Source organism: Globicephala melas, chromosome 16 (assembly GCF_963455315.2).
Source record: "Globicephala melas chromosome 16, mGloMel1.2, whole genome shotgun sequence".
NCBI lineage: Eukaryota > Metazoa > Chordata > Mammalia > Artiodactyla > Delphinidae > Globicephala > Globicephala melas.
Window position 1 is genome coordinate 80,743,382 of NC_083329.1, and position 16,071 is coordinate 80,759,452.

Sequence of the window (16,071 nt, forward strand, 5' to 3'; positions counted from 1 at the left end):
GAGGAAAAGAAGTGAATTATCCACTCAGAAGACTTCTGGGTCTAAAGGTAGATACCAGTGTGTTCTTAGGCACTGAAAGTTGTCATAGACAAATACAGCTCAAAAATATACTCAGAGGTTCTTGTAATCCAAAATACCATCGACGTGTAAGGATACTTACAGTAACGACTACTAAGTGTATGTATTGAAATGTATGGAAGGTGCAGAAGCAGCAAGTCTCACCCTGTGGAATGCAGGGCCCCTTGGAAAGTCAGGGGCCTCACCAGACGCAGACCTCACCCGACACGTGCTTCTGGGCACACTGCTGCCCTTGCTCTGACCTTCACATACTCCTGACGCCAGTCTCCCTCTAAGGGTGTCTGAGATGACTAGGTGACAGTGACAGCCTGAGGAAATCTAAAATTAAAACAATGAGCTATTTGTGGTCCCCACTCCTGCTGATGATTGGCTGAAATAGAGCAAAAAGCCAGAGCCTCAAATCTTCCCAAAAGGAAGAGATATCAGGACAATTCAAGATAAAGAATAGGGCTTCCCTGGTGGCGCAGTGGTCGGGGGTCCGCCTGCCGGTGCGGGGGGCTCGGGTTCGTGCCCCGGTCCGGGAGGATCCCGTGTGCCGCGGAGCTGCTGGGCCCGTGGGCCGTGGCCGCCGGGCCTGCGCGTCTGGAGCCTGTGCTCCGCGGCGGGAGGGGTCGCAGAGGTGAGAGGCCTGCGTACAAAAAAAAAAAAAAAAGCATCTGGACTCCTTTGCAAGCTCACAGTTACCTACAATCTTTGTCTTTAACTTAAAGGTACATACCTGCATAGAACCCAAATGATTATTTGACAAGCAAAGTGATATGAGATATACACACACACACACACACACACACACACACACAGACACCCATCCTCAAAGCCCTGCAGGTTGCTGACCTGGGCACCTTGGGCATCGTGGGCATGTCGTTTAACCTCTCTGAGCATCAGTGTCCTCTTCTGTAAAATCAGGCTAATTCTGGAAACCTTGCAGGATTGTTGTGATAAGTAACATGTATCACGAGCCCCGCAAGCAGTATCTGCACAACAAGCAGTGTCTGTTGATACCCAGGTCAAGAAAGGTTAAGTAACCTGTTGAAAGTCGCATATCTCATTTTTGGACAAACGAGAATAAGAACCCAGGCCTTCCAACAACAAATCAGCTCACAAGACTGCCCCTGATCCTGCTGGCAGACATCCCAGCACATACACCAGAGCCCAGCTGGGCAGAGGAAGGCCTAGGCACCAGTGGCAGCAGAGCCTGGAGGCTGGTAGAAACGTAGACTTTCAGGCCCCTACGCCCTCCTGAATCAGAATTGGCATTTTAACCACTCAGGCATAAAAAAGAATGAAATCTTGCCATTTGCAGCAACATGGATGGACCAAGAGATGATCATACTGAGTGAAGTACGTCAGACAGAGAAAGACAAATACCATATGATATCACACATACGTGCGATCTAAACTAGGACACGAATGAACTTATCTACAAAACAGAAACAGACTCACAGACATAGAAAATAAACTGGTTACCAAAGGGAAAACGGGGGTGGGGGAAGGATAAATTTGGAGTGTGGGATTAACAGATACACACTACTATATATAAAATAGATAAACAACAAGGTCATACTGTATATCACAGGGAACTATATTTAATATCCTGTAATAACCTATAATGAGAAAGAAAAAAAATATATATATATATGTATCACTGAACCACTTTGCTGTACACTAGAAACTAACACAACATTGTAAATCAACTATACTTCAATAAAAAAAAGTTTCAATTAAAAAAAAAAGGAGTCAGCATTTTAACAAGCTCACCAGGTGATTCAGAGACACATTAAAGTTTGAGAAGTGCTGCCTTAGGAAACTTCAAAAGACTGTCAGCTCTTATCATTAAATATTTGCTCATTTAGTCACTGTTTCACTCTGCAAACATTTACGGTAGGCCTGCTGCACGCAACACACTGCAGGGGATGAGACAAGCATAATTCCTGCATCACAGAATATAGTCCAGTGGCCAGAGTTCGATGTTGCCCAAAACTTGCTCCAAGATATCACGTATGATATGCAAGGAAAAGGGAGAAACAGGGCATCTGTGCACGTCTCCAGGTCACACTGTGGACAAAAATGTCATCTGCTTGTGATAAGTAACATGTATCACGAGCCCCCAAGCGGTATCTGCACAACAAGTAGTATCTGTTGATACCCAGGTCAAGAAAGGTTAAGTAACCTTTTCTTGTTAAAATAGTCCTGGTCACAGAACGGCCAAGCGCCCAAGTCAGAACAGCCTGCTGCCGCCTCTCCCTAGCATGGGACCTTGGGCAAGTTGCCTCCCTGCAATGGGTCCCATTTGAAAAAAAGAGTCTTGGACTTTGGGAACTCTGTCTTCTTCTGACTTATCTAACTTTATTCATTCATTCAGCAAATATCTGAGTGGCACTATCCCCTGGGGACCACTTCGGTGGTGCTGGAAATGCATTGGTGACGGGGGAAAGGAAGCCCTGTAAGCCAGTGCAAAGAGCTCTGTGGAGAAGGGTGGTGCAGCGGGGCTCCAGTGGGATGGTCAGGGGGCTTGGTAGGGGGCAGGACTCAACTTGAGGCTGGAAGGGCAAAGAGACAGCACCGTGTACAACTGCAGGGAAGCATCCAGAATGTGGGGACAGACTCTGAAGGCGCCCAGCCTCGTGCAGCTAGATGAGTAAGATGGAAGGAGGGCTCGGGGCGTGTGGGAGAGAGGGGGTCTGACAGCGAGGGAGGCCCAGCCCCGGAAGCCTGCCCAGCCAAGGGACGGGGCTGTGTTATTCCCTGCATGTGAGCAGAGGCCCCAGAGAGTGTTAGGCAATGACCTGATTTTAAGTTCCCTTACTATAAAATGTAGCATTGGGACTTCCCTGGTGGCGCAGTGGTTAAGAATCCGCCTGCCAACGCAGGGGACACGGGTTCCAGCCCTGGTCTGGGAAGATCCCACATGCCGCAGAGCAACCAAGCCCATGCGCCACAACTACTGAGCCTGCGCTCTAGAGCCCGCGAGCCGCAACTACCGAGCCCACGTGCCGCAACTACTGAGCCCACGCGTCTAGAGCCAGTGCTCCGCAATGGGAGAAGCCACTGCAGTGAGAAGCCCACGCACCACAACGGAGATTAGCCCCCGCTCGCCACAACTGGAGAAAGCCCGCACGCAGCAACAAAGACCCAACACAGACAAAAATAAATAAAATAAATAAATTTATTTTAAAAAAAGAAATGTAGCATTGAGTGACCCGGTATGGCCTGAACTGTGCTCCCCCCAAATTCATATGTTGACATCCCAACCCTTGTGCCTCAAAATGTGACTGCAGTTAGACATAGGCTCTTTAGAGAGGTAATTAGGGTAAAATGAGGTCACTGGGATGGGTCCTATTCCAATATGACTGGTGTCCTTATGAGAAGAGGAAATTTGGAGCGCACACACACACACACACACACACACACACACACACACACAGGACAATGCGAAGACGCAGGGAAGAGATGGCTGTCTACAAGCCAAGGAGAGAAGCTTCAGGAGGAACCAGCCCTGCAGACACCTTGACCTTGGACTTCCAGCCTCACACAAGAACTGCAAACTCAACAGGAACCAGAGAAGCTGTTCAGGAGACCGCCTGAGGCCAGATGAAAGGAACCACAGAAACTCATCAGGCCACCTGAGGCCAGATTAAAGGAGTGCAGGCCCTGCACACACCATAATCCTTATCAGCAAACCCGTCCTCGAACCCATTGCTATAAAACTCCTCACCAAATCCTCCTGGGATGGGACACACAGTTTTGAGAAGCATGAGTCCACTGTGCCCCCGCTTTGCCTTTGGCAAAGCAACAAAGCTCTTCTTTTCTACTTCACCCGAAACTCTGTCTTCTTCTCACCTCCAAGCCCTGCTTTCTCCTGCCCCAAATGTGCTTCCCATACTTTTCTGTTTCAACTTTTCCGTGTCCTAAGTCACAGCTTAGGTATCATTTATTCCAGAAATCTTTCCCTGGCACCCATGCTTCACCATCACAGCACTTCTCAGGCTGTACTGCAATTGTCTCTTTTCTGCTGTATCTCCCACAGTTCTCCCATCTCTGAAGCCTGGACACAGAGTGACTGCTACAAAAATTAATTGAAAACAAGGGCAGATTTTCCATAAATCTAATAATACATACACCCCAGGGCCCCTCACCTTCATGGGTCCCCCCCAAGCCCTGTAACTAATTTTGATTCATAATTTCATGTCGTTTTTCTTAAATAAGACCTACCTCCAAATTGCGTATGTTTCAGGGATCCCCTGCTGGTTACATGAGTAAATGAGGCAGAAACTGAGGCACACAGAAGTGAAACAGCTACCCCATCTCGGGTCCCACTTCATAACACAGCACAATCAGGATCTGAGTTTGCATGTATCTGACCATACAGCCTCTGCTCTGCCGGTGCCCATACTCAGAAAGTCAGCTCGTCATGCTGGCCTCAGGAAAGAGAATACATGCTTCATAGGACTTTATAAGGAATTATTCCTAAAAATCTCCAAAAGTACCTACCCAGGAGTTGGGACATGAATGATTCTGAATATAGGACTGTTGGGTGAATAATACTTTGAAACACCTCACGTCACAAACTCCATTCAGTTCTCAAATTCAGCATCCACCTAGTTCATCCAGGCTTTACTAAGCCCCTATTCTATATGCAGACCACAGACCCGGGGGTTGTGTGTGGGGAGACTAACGATCTCAAAAAGCTGTCACAAAGGTTGGGAAACTAGATGTTTAAACAAGTAACTATGAAATCTGAAAAAAGATTTCAATTTTTTCATCTTTTTTTTACTGTTCCTCTTTGTTTAATATTTTGCTCTTTTTTTCTCTAAGGAGGTATCTCCCACCCTCTGCTCTAAGTCTGACTATGTTGATGAATTACCGGCTCTACTCAGCCACGGAGCTGCCTGGGTTACAACCTGAATGATATTTAAGGGGCCCAAGTGAAAGCTGTGAACTGGACAACAATTGCACGAGATTTTCACAGTGTCACTGTAAACACCCTCTAGGGAAGTAGTATTTCCTTGAAAAGAAGCCAAATTGAACTTAGCCAATAGTATAAGTTAAGAAGTTAGGGATGAAATAGGGAATGGCCAATTCCCTCTCTGAGACTAAGCACTTACAAAAGCCATTTCAAACTTATCCCATTTGGGGCTTCCCTGGTGGCGCAGTGGTTGAGAGTCCACCTGCTGATGCAGGGGACACGGGTTCGTGCCCCAGTCCGGGAGGATCCCACATGCCGCGGAGCGGCTGGGCCCGTGAGCCATGGCCGCTGAGCCTGCGCGTCCGGAGCCTGTGCTCCGCAACGGGCAAGGCCACAGCAGTGAGGGGCCCGCGTACCGCAAAACAAAAAAAAAAAACCTTATCCCACTTGTAAAATTTGAAACAGCAGGGTATACAGAGCACCAGACACTGACCGTCAGCTGGATAACTACTGTGCAGCCTGGCCGTGAGGCCAAGAGAAGTGGCTACTGCCCCTCTCCACCTCCCTGAGGGCCGGCATGCAATCCCTCAGGCCTAAAGAGGGACACAGACCTGGCTGGTGCCAGGCTCCGCCTTCCAGAAGGGATGTGACCTTGGGCCAAACCTCACGAAGCCTCAGCTTAGTCAATAACAATAATAGTAGTAGATAATATGATAATAAAGATAACAGCATCGACCTGTTGGAAGATTAAATGAGATAAAACAGGTAATGCATGCAGTTAATGAGCTATTAGAGTTTTCAAAGATTTTTTATTTATGTACAGTAAGATTTACTTCTTTGTGTGTGTGTGTGTGTGTGTGTACAGTTCTGTGGGTTTTAGCCCATGGATGGATTCCTGTAACCATCACTATAAACAGGTACAGGGCAATCCCAACATCCCCAAAGATTCCCTTGTTTTGCCTCTTTTCGGCCAAGACCTTCCTCAACCCCCTGACCTTGTCCCCGGAGGTCTGGGCTGTCCAGAGTGTCATATAAATAGAGTCGTGCAGGATAAAGCCTTTGGAGTCAGCTTCTCCGATGTGGCATAATGCATTTTAGATGCACCCAAGTGTTGTCATATTAATAGTTGCTCCTTTCACTTGCTGAGTAGCATTCTACTGTGTGGATGGACCATAGTCTGTTACTCCACTCATCCACTGAAGGACATCTTGCTGGTTTCCAATTACAGGCAATTGTAAATCATGCTGCTATAAACATTTGTTACACGGCTTTGCATGCACATAACTACTTATTCCTATAGGATAAATAAATATCTAGAAATTGAATTGTTGGGTCACCTGGCAAGTGCAATGTTTAACTTTATAAGAAGCTGCAAAGCCATTTTCCAGAATGGCTCTACCCTTTTACATCCCACCAGCAACATATGAGACATCGAGTCACTCCACGATATTGTCAGCACTTGGCATTGTCAGTACTTTTCATTTTAGCCATAATAGGTGTGTAATGTTAGTTATTTAAGATGGAAACATTTATATGTGACTGTACCTAATCATCTACTTTATAAGGTAACAATGTTCAGAAGCAGCTGAGGTCACAGAAATCAAGTTTCTTTAATGGCTAACCACCACCTTGGAAAAATCTAGAAATTTCCAGCACGGCTAAAAGGCATCTCATGGTCTGGCTCTTCCCCACTTCTTCAGCCTCATCTCCTGTCGTTCTCATTCTTGGACCCTTCAACCAGCTAGATCAATAATAACATTAAGTAAGATGGATTGAGTCCTGACTACGTGCCAGGGCACTAAGCCACATCCGTCACATGTATGATTTCATTTCCACCTCTCACTGCCCTGTAAGGCCCATATTAGCAGGAATCTTATTTCTGTATTACAGAGGAGAGCACTGATACTCAGAGAGATTGGGAAACTTGTCCAAAGATGCACAGCTGCTACATGGCAGGGCTGGGATTCGACCCCATCAAGCCCCAAACACGACGTGCTCCCCAGACCCCTGAGTCTGTGCTCTCCTCTTGCTGAGAGGCTCACGCTTTGCCTTCTCTGGGAAACTCTCTCCGGCTCTTGCAAGGCACGCGTAGCAGTCCTCATCTCAGCTCTCTCATCAGCCTCTGTTTCTTTATTTCATCCCTCTCCACTCGGTGTCCTGCTTGCCTCCGCCACCAATGGTCACAAGCATCTCGAGGCAGGAATCAGATCTTTTCACCCTTCCTTGCCCGGCGCCTGGCACCTACGAGGTCCTCAACCCCCGCTGTAGCTATCCAGCCGAATGAGGGACCAGGCAGGTCCTACAAGAAACCCTGTTGCACAGAAATTTTAAACATAAGCTGACAGTCCTTCAAAATACATCCATCTAAGACCATTACATACCGAGTAAAAACTTACAGTCAGAGAAAGGACATTACACAACCTTACACATAACTCTTGAGACAGACTCAGAGCTCCATCCCTGTCAGCATCAAACAGAATTTGGGATATAATACAAGAGGACAACAGAGACATTCACCCAAGGTTAACAGCTTTAGGCCAAAGGGCAAAAAAGAGTGGGAGAAAGAAGGAAGGAGCCCTTTCTCACATTCATGCTATAATGGTTTGCCCTCTTGTTTACATAAGCACTGTGGGGTTTTTTTTCTCCATTTATGTGTAGCAGGGCTATTACGATGTTTTATTCCTCTCTTTCTATCACTCTCAATTTACAAGGATCATTTTTGAGAGTAAATTAATTAAAAAGCAATTCATTAGCCCAGAAAGCACCTTGAGGGATGTGGACTCTTTGCCTCTGGAAAATCTGACTGCAAACCATTCCAGAAAGATGGTGAATCTGCCACTGGAGCACAGCTCACACCCAAGAAAGGTCTGGAAGAGGCAGCTCTCCACACTGTCTGGATTCCATGAATAAAGCTGAATGAACAGGTTAATTTTTTAAATTGAGGCATTAATGGTGTCAAATGGCAATAATCAGATGTTTCAGGGGACACAGACTCTTCTCCACTGTTCTCCCACGTAAGGAATTTGAAAACTATGGAGACATATGTACAAACGAATGAATCCAAGGCTTTCTATCCAACTTTCCCATCTATTGATAAGTGTTTGCAAATTCTAAAGGCCTGAATACAGCAGTTTAGCCTCTCACAATTCAGAGCAAAGCAGCTTAGGGACAGAAAGAAGGAAAGTGAGGGGCTGTTCGTCCGCAGAAATTTATTAACATTCCCACCATGGCAAACCTAATTTGCTGTTCCCAAGGCCCATGAAGAAGCATTTCCTCCAGCCTAAGCTCCCGTGACCCACTCCTCCAACTGCATTATCAGGTTCCCAAGAAATACCTGCTTGAGCTCTACGGTAGGTTTGTCCCTTCACAAGCTCCACAAAAGCCCCATCACCCGGACTCAGGGTCATCTCCTCACCTCATCCTGTCATCCAAGTTCATACGTGGAGAATTAAATACAATATCGTTCCCGTACTTAAATGCAGATCATCTGTTTTTTAAAGTAAGGCAGAAAAAGAGATAACAAACCAGTGTCTTGAAGTCCAATGTCTCTACACAAGGTTTTGGAGACCCCACCACCGTCATGCTTCAAGAAAGGAAAAATCACCTCATATAACTGAGTCACAAAGAACACAGAGGAGGATTTACTTCAGAAGTTTCCATCTCTGTGTCCACATAGTATCTGAGGCCAAACGACAGGCGTGTTTCGTGTTTGTAGTCAGATGTAAACAGCTCTCCTTTGGAATAAGCAGCATCATGTCTTCCCTGTATGTATGCGCACACCAGCGCTCTGGCGCATTTCCCAACGACAGCCATGAGCTGGTTGATGTATCACACAGCCTGGCAACACAAGATGACCTTCCTAATTGTCACGATGAGAAGCACCATTGCAAGGGACTTGGAAACGTATGGTAAACGCCACTATGCTAAAATATAATAGCTTCTTCTGTGGGGCTCATGATGAATATTAATGTCAGGGCTCCTGAGGAAAATGTGCCCTCAATTTTATACTCTATAAAACCCCTTCAGTACCAAAGAGAGCATTTATTTATTGTCTTCAGGCTTCTTCACAGACGCTGTTAAATATTCCATTAAACGTGGCAAAATGGAATGAATAATCATGGAACACTGGAGAGGGTTGGGATAAAGATCCCCTTAACAGTATCAAGCCAAGCTCCAGGCAGGACAAGAACAAAATGTCTTGGACTAAAAATACAGGTTCAAGGAGGACACAGAGTATACAGAGAGGGGCCTCCCTGGTGGCGCAGTGGTTAAGAATCCAGCTGCCAATGCAGGGGTCACAGGTTCGAGCCCTGGTCCGGGAAGATCCCACATGCCGCGGAACAACTAAGCCCGTGCACCACAGCTACTGAGCCTGCGTCCTAGGGCCCGCGAGCCACAACTACTGAGCCCACGAGCCACAACTACTGAAGCCCGCGTGCCTGGAGCCCATGCTCCACAACGAGAGAAGCCACCGCGTTGAGAAGCCCGCGCACCGCAACAGAGAGTAGCCCCCGCTCGCCGCAACTAGAGAAAGCCTGTGCACGGCAACAAAGACCCAACGCAGCCAAAAATAAATTCAAAAGAAAAGAAGAGTATATAGAGAGGAAGTCAGTGAGCTCTGCTGCTAGAGAGCGTCTTCACAGAGATCTCAGGGGAGCTGCTCCTGGAGAGATGAGGGAGCACTTCACATGCTGCATCCGAGCACGCGGAGACCGAGGGAAGTTGAGCAGGTCAGAGGAAGCGGTCAGGGTAACGCCCAGAAGGGACGTAGGGAGTGAGCACTTGGGTGGATGAGGGTGCGGGATATTCCAAAGGTAGAGGAAAGAAACCCACAGCCAAAAGGCATAGGAACAGGTGATTGGGGCGGTGGGAGAATCTGATACCCAAGAGCGGCAGTAGGCAAGGCGGTGCCTTCCTAAACCCCAATCGTAGTCATTTACGGTGATGACACATCGTCCGTGGAAAGGGATCTTTGACTTAACACCCAGCACCGCTTATTGTCTGTGAAGAGAAGGGGAGAGACATGCCGCAGGCCCAACTGCTCTCCATGAAAAGCCAGTGACAGTTTCCAAGGTCACCCCATCCGTCTGGCCCTCACCACGCCAGGCCAGCCTCCATCACCAAGTCCTGTGACTCTCCCACAAACTGCAGCCTCAGCGGCCCTACACACCATCAGCAGACACGCTCCTTTAGTCCGTGAGATAACAGCATGCTTGGGAAGAAAAAAATTCCTACCGGCAGGAGCGGTTTTTCTAATGGATCTATTTAAGTAAATGGGAAATTTTTTTAAAAGGCCAAAATACAGTGAAGTACTCAATGTAAGATGCATCGTACAGAAAAAGTAAGGCAATGGACATGACACTGCACGTTTCTCTCAGCTTCTTTATTTTAATGGTCGTGAAAATGTAAAACGCTCCCTTCCACAGATTTCTTGTCAAAAGCGAGATTGGTCTATTATGGTCCCAATTGCAGCTGTTCCCTCTACATCACAGTTGTTTTAAAGGCCAGGGCCAGTGAATGTTAATACACCGGGTGCAAACTGCCTCTACTCGGGAAAACCTACGTTGCTTGTTAAATGCTTTGCACCCTAAGCCTCAAGAGATTTCAGAATTCACTCTGTTACCTCAACATGTTATCATTGTTTATAAAGATTTCTCCTCTTGGTCCTTTATTAATCATGATACTGGGTTAATTTCACACATATACACACAACATACAAACAGGAAAAAACAATAATAACCATATTAGGTAAAGATTAGGAAACCATCAAGTTCCCCCCACCACTCCCCCCAAAATAGGACAAGGGTTATGGACAACACACAATGGAAAAAATCATAAAGGCACCAAAAAAGCAAGTTCAACCTCATTATTAGTCAAATATATGCCAAAATAAATCATGAATCAAATACCATTTCATTATTGTTATGATGCTACATAATTTTTTTAAGAAATAACCTTTAGTGTTGGAAAGAATGGACTGGGAGTATCAATTAAACTGGTATAATCTTTTGGAAAGTCTTTGCAGGATGTATCAAGTCATAAAATGATTGTGCTTTTTGGCCCAGAAATCCCATTCTCACTTCATCTTCAGAAAGGAATTCATAAACTGATCATTAACCGAATCAAAATAAGGAGAGAGTTAAGGAGGTCATGGTATATTGATCCTTAGAATGTTATACAGATTCTAAATACTAAACTGGAACGCTGTGTTACAACAAGGAAAGGAAATACGTGATGAGGAATCCAGCTCTGGAAACAGACAGGTCTGAGTCGCGTTCCAGCTGTTCACTCCCATCCACAACGCTCCCAGCTCACTGAGCCTCTGTTTCAGCATCCGTAGAATAGGATGATTCATTTTTCTGAACGTACAGCCATAAGGATTGAATGATGTAATGCTTTCATTACTGTCACATAAGGCTAAGAAGGTACAGTTGTGCCCATACTCTGAGTACAAGTGTGAAAAATGCCTACATGTGGTCCAGGCACTGGAGGGGACAGCAAAAATGCACCCAGGGGCTCTGCTACAAAAGTTGGATGATGGACAGTTTTTGTTCGATTTTTCAAATGTGTTTTATTCTTATGATATTTTGTGAAATAAATTAAAAATTGAAAAGAAAAAAAAAAAAACCCGCTAGAGCAACTCCAGGAATTTCATAAGCTTCAACATCAGAGGATTCTTGTGTAATCCGTCAGGAAAATTACTTCACCTCTGAAGGCTGCTACATTCTCAGGATTCCAGACACTGGGGAATTTCAGTGTTGGGTGACCTTCTCAGGGCAGACCTGGAGTTTGGTATTCAGTCCCTACTGTTCCTCAGTCTCTGAAAAGAATACAGGGTTGGGTGAAGGGCAAAAAGACATTCGCCAAATGCTAATTTATGTGTCTTGCTGATACAATTGGGACACATGGACCAAAGTCAAACGCTGGATCAGATACAAAGTTAAAAAGAGGCTCAAGGACTTCCCTGGTGGCCCAGTGGTTAAGAATCCGCCTGCCAATGCGGGGGACACGGGTTGGATCCCTGGTCTGGGAAGATTCCACATGCCACGGAGCAACTAAACCCATGCTCCACAACTACTGAGCCTGCGCTTTAGAGCCCAAGAACCACAACTACTGAGCCCGCGTGCTACAACTACTGAAGCCCGCGCGCCTAGAGCCCGTGCTCTGCAACAAGAGAAGCCACCGCAGTGAGAAGCCCGCGCACCGCAACGAAGACCCAACGCAGCCAAAAATAAATAAATAAATTTATTTTTAAAAAAGAAAAAAAGAGACTCAAGACTCTGGGACTCAGTCACCTTGTCCCAGCAGGACCAGGCTTCCTTTCATTAATTATACCCTGAAGTCATAATATATTTGCATTAGACTCTTTCTTGGGAAAGGCAATATAATATTTAGAAATACATAAAGTGTAAAGCAGCTTTAGTAACACAGATGAAAAGAGAGCTGCTCAAAACAGCGTAAAATAACCAAAAGTTTAACATCATTTGGCAAATGAAAAGAAAAGAAGTCTGGTTATCATTAAATTTAAAAGCAAAGTATGCAATCAGTTGTTAATGAGTTATAAAAACTTTGGACAGTTTAATGTCAAAAGACAAATAAAATTACCTTCTATAACTATGTGAGTATGTGAGCTATCAGCATATCTGGTTTACACATTTTTGATGTCAAGTCAGTAGATCTTTAAGCAATTCTTGATTGTTTCTGCCATGCTATAAATATTAAATTGCAGTGTATTGGCTTAGAATTGTCCATCCCAACAGGGATCCAACCCTCCCCAATTACATAAAAATCTGGAAGGAAAGTGGATGAGGCAGGCTGGCCCTCCCCAGAACTATGGTGGGACCTGGGCAGCAAAATTTGGTGCGACAAAATCATGAGGGCAGAAAACACTTACGAGCATACTCTCTCTCCTTTACAAGAGCTAGGAAAACCTGAAAAACCAAATTAGCAACAAAGGATCTCTCAAAAAGAATTGTCTCTCTTGGGTTGCAAAACATATGGCAGCTTCAAAGAAGAGGAAGTGCACAGCAAAAATGGCAGGAGGCCATAACTCATGGCAAAGCCAAAGAGGAAAACAAGGCATTTCTTATAAAATTAAGCATTGAAAGGACTGTGACAGTATAAAATAGGTCACAGCACCAATAAAATTGAATTCTGCAAAACCTCACAAAGTGGGACTCAGAAAAACAAAAAAAGAATCAGTCTTAATCTTGCAAAACCCTGAATTAAAGAATATAATAAATGTTGTTTATTTAAAGTTCAAAAACTCACTCGAGAGAAGCTTAGAATGGCCATCACATTTTGCAAGTTAATTCCTTGTAATTAATAGGGTGGCATGTTAGTAAATTCTTACAGGCAAACAGGGCTTATCGTGGTTCTCCCCCAGAAACTCTGACTGGGGTATCAATATACTATTAATGCCTGAACTTATAGGAATACAAAGGAAAACACTGACATTTAAGCATTTGTGAACAGGAAGTTGAACTAATCATGGTTCTTCGAAAAAAATATCAAAAAGTGATTTGAAGTTACCAAATATGTATCCAGTTGAATTGCTATAGCTCAACCTTTTTCTCATTTGTGGTAGTATGCTAAGTCCCTGTTAATCATCCTTCCAAAATAAAGAACTTGGGTTTTAATACAAAATATGTGAGTATCACAGGGGTGATAACCTATAGAACCTCCTAGCAATTTCAATGATCCATCAGGTGTAGGAAAACTGCAGGCAGCAGATCATCATTTCAGGCATGAAATATAGAGCGTGTACTCAGAAATTTCAAAAATGAAAACAGCCTCTCTTTTCAGGACACTCAAGAGCATCAAGAGATCCTGTTAGTAGACTTTTGTTTCATAGTCATGACTCTGAGTGTGGTACTGAGGTAGGGGGTGGTGAGGGTGAGGGAGGGTGGAAAAACCTCATGTTTGGGAATCAGGTTCATGAAGAACATAAAAAGTGAAATCGCAGGAAAAGGGGATTCAAATCCTGGCCCCGACCCCTCATGTCTGTGTGACTTCGGACAAGGCGCCCATTCTCCCTAAGCCTCTGCGTCTTCATCTGTGAAACAGAGATGGTGCTGGGTTAGCCACACAAAGTGTCCAGATGATCAGATGAAATGCACGTGCAGCCTTGGCGTAAAAAGGAGAGAAACCAACACTTGTTACTGAAGAGAAAGGGACAACATACAGGGGATCATTCCTTCCTTTCAAAGAACATATCAAATCCATAAAAGCTAGAGCGAATCTGCACACCCGGTCAAGGGATCTAATAAATATATGCTAAATATATACAATAAAGATCAAAGGAAGAAGGAATCCCAACAGCACTCACTTTTAAACCCATAAGGATTTATATGAGGATAATATGAATAAGAGAATTAAGTTCCACTAATTCCAATTCAGTTCTAATAATCATAACAATAACATGCTATTTTCAGATCATAACATAATGCTGAAGTTGTTCAGGTAACTGAGGGTAGTACAACTCCCACCCAGGGACGTTTGAACACAGGTGTGGAAAGATATAAATGGAAAAATAAAACAATGAGGCTAATGGAAGAAGAAGCAGGAGAATGTCTTTGTGACTTAGGATGGGGAAAGGTTTCTTAAACAAGACCCAGATATACAAAACTTCAATCACTAAGATGTATACTTTAAATATCTTACAATTTTGTTTGTCAATTATACCTCAATAAAGCAGAAATTTTCTTAAAAATGAAGAAAAAAAAAACAGGTGTGGGAGGTACAGGGGCACAAAAGACAATGCTGATGGATGTGAAACATTCTACAATACAGGATACAGGCCCACACCACAAACAACCCCCTCACCACCCCCCCACAGCCAAGGGCACTCCTCCAGGAATCTTGGCATCCCACTTACCACTATGCTTAGCTTAATCTTCAGGAAAGAGTGTATGAGTGTGCACAAGTGTGCACACACCAAGGTCTTCAAAAGCCCTGAGTCCAAATGATGAAATGTAGCAAGGGACTAGGACAGGCACTGACTGTCCTGTCAAACACCTGTCAAATACCTAAGATTCACATGTACCCACCTTATAATACAGAAGCAAGTCCCTGCTCCAACAAATCAGCACGTCAGAAAACTGCCTGTTGCAATTCGGTCTGAAATACCGTTGACGTTGTCATTGTATTCCCACCTAGGGGCTCTGTTAAGGGAGTATTGTTACGGGAGTATAAAAAGCAAATGGAGAGACAGGTAGAAAAGGAAGTAGCATCAGTAAGGATTTCTAAAAAATAACTGCATGGATAAAAATAGGAGAAGGAAATCAGAAATAGTTGAAAGCAAGAAAAAAAGGGAACAATGCTGGAGAGAATCATGGGAATTCAAGACCAGTAGGGACTAGAGTAACTGGAGTAACATGGAGACTTCCTCTCTGGCAGAGACTGTCTGATTCATTCTGGAACACAAAGGTGAGCACGGTGCCTGGCATATTGTAAGTGCTCGATAAATGCTTATTAAAATGATGGATGCACGCAACAGATGAATGGATAAAGAAGATGTGGTACATGTATACGATGGAATACTACTCAGCCATGAAAAAGAATGAAATAATGCCATTTGCAGCAACATGGATGGACCAGAGAGATTACAATACTCAGTGAAGTAAGTCAGAAAAAGAAAGACAAATACCATCTGGTATCGTTTGTACATGGAATCTAAAATATGACACAAATGAACCTATTTACGAAACAGAAACAGACTCACAGACATAGAGAACAGAGCCGTGGTTGCCAGCGGGGAGGGGGTGGGGGGAGGGTCGGAGTGGGAGGTTGGGATTAGCAGATGTAAGCTTTTATATATAGGATGGATAAACAACAAGGTCCTACTGTATAGCTCAGGGAATTATATTCAATATCTTATGATAAACCATAATGGAAAAAAACATAAAAAAATGTACATATATATATAACTGAATCACCTGCTGTACAGTGGAAATGAACACAACACTGTAAACCAACTATACTTCAATAAAAAAATTAAAATGATGAATGCATGGGTGGCAATGAAACTTAGAGATCCGGTTCTCCTGTGTCATACATCAAGCACCTGGGAAGCAGAAAGAATTTCA

At 44.4% G+C, this 16,071-nt stretch overlaps 1 protein-coding gene across 6 annotated transcripts in view; it reads right to left on the minus strand.

The window, feature by feature from the left end:
• The window catches only part of DISC1 (DISC1 scaffold protein), a 348,149-nt gene that overhangs the window by 170,776 nt on the left and 161,302 nt on the right, over positions 1–16,071 (minus strand). The window contains exons 10-11 of one of the 6 annotated variants that reach the window (XM_060286272.1): positions 15,034–15,147; positions 10,421–14,110 (exon numbers count right to left, since the gene is read on the minus strand). The exons of 4 other annotated variants lie outside the window; for them this stretch is intronic. In XM_060286272.1, the coding sequence (XP_060142255.1) occupies positions 15,077–15,147 (71 nt within the window). In that variant the 3' untranslated portion in view covers positions 10,421–14,110; positions 15,034–15,076. Of the gene's footprint in view, positions 1–10,420; positions 14,111–15,033; positions 15,148–16,071 lie in introns of those variants that run through there. One more of the 6 variants, XM_060286275.1, reaches the window with a different exon arrangement.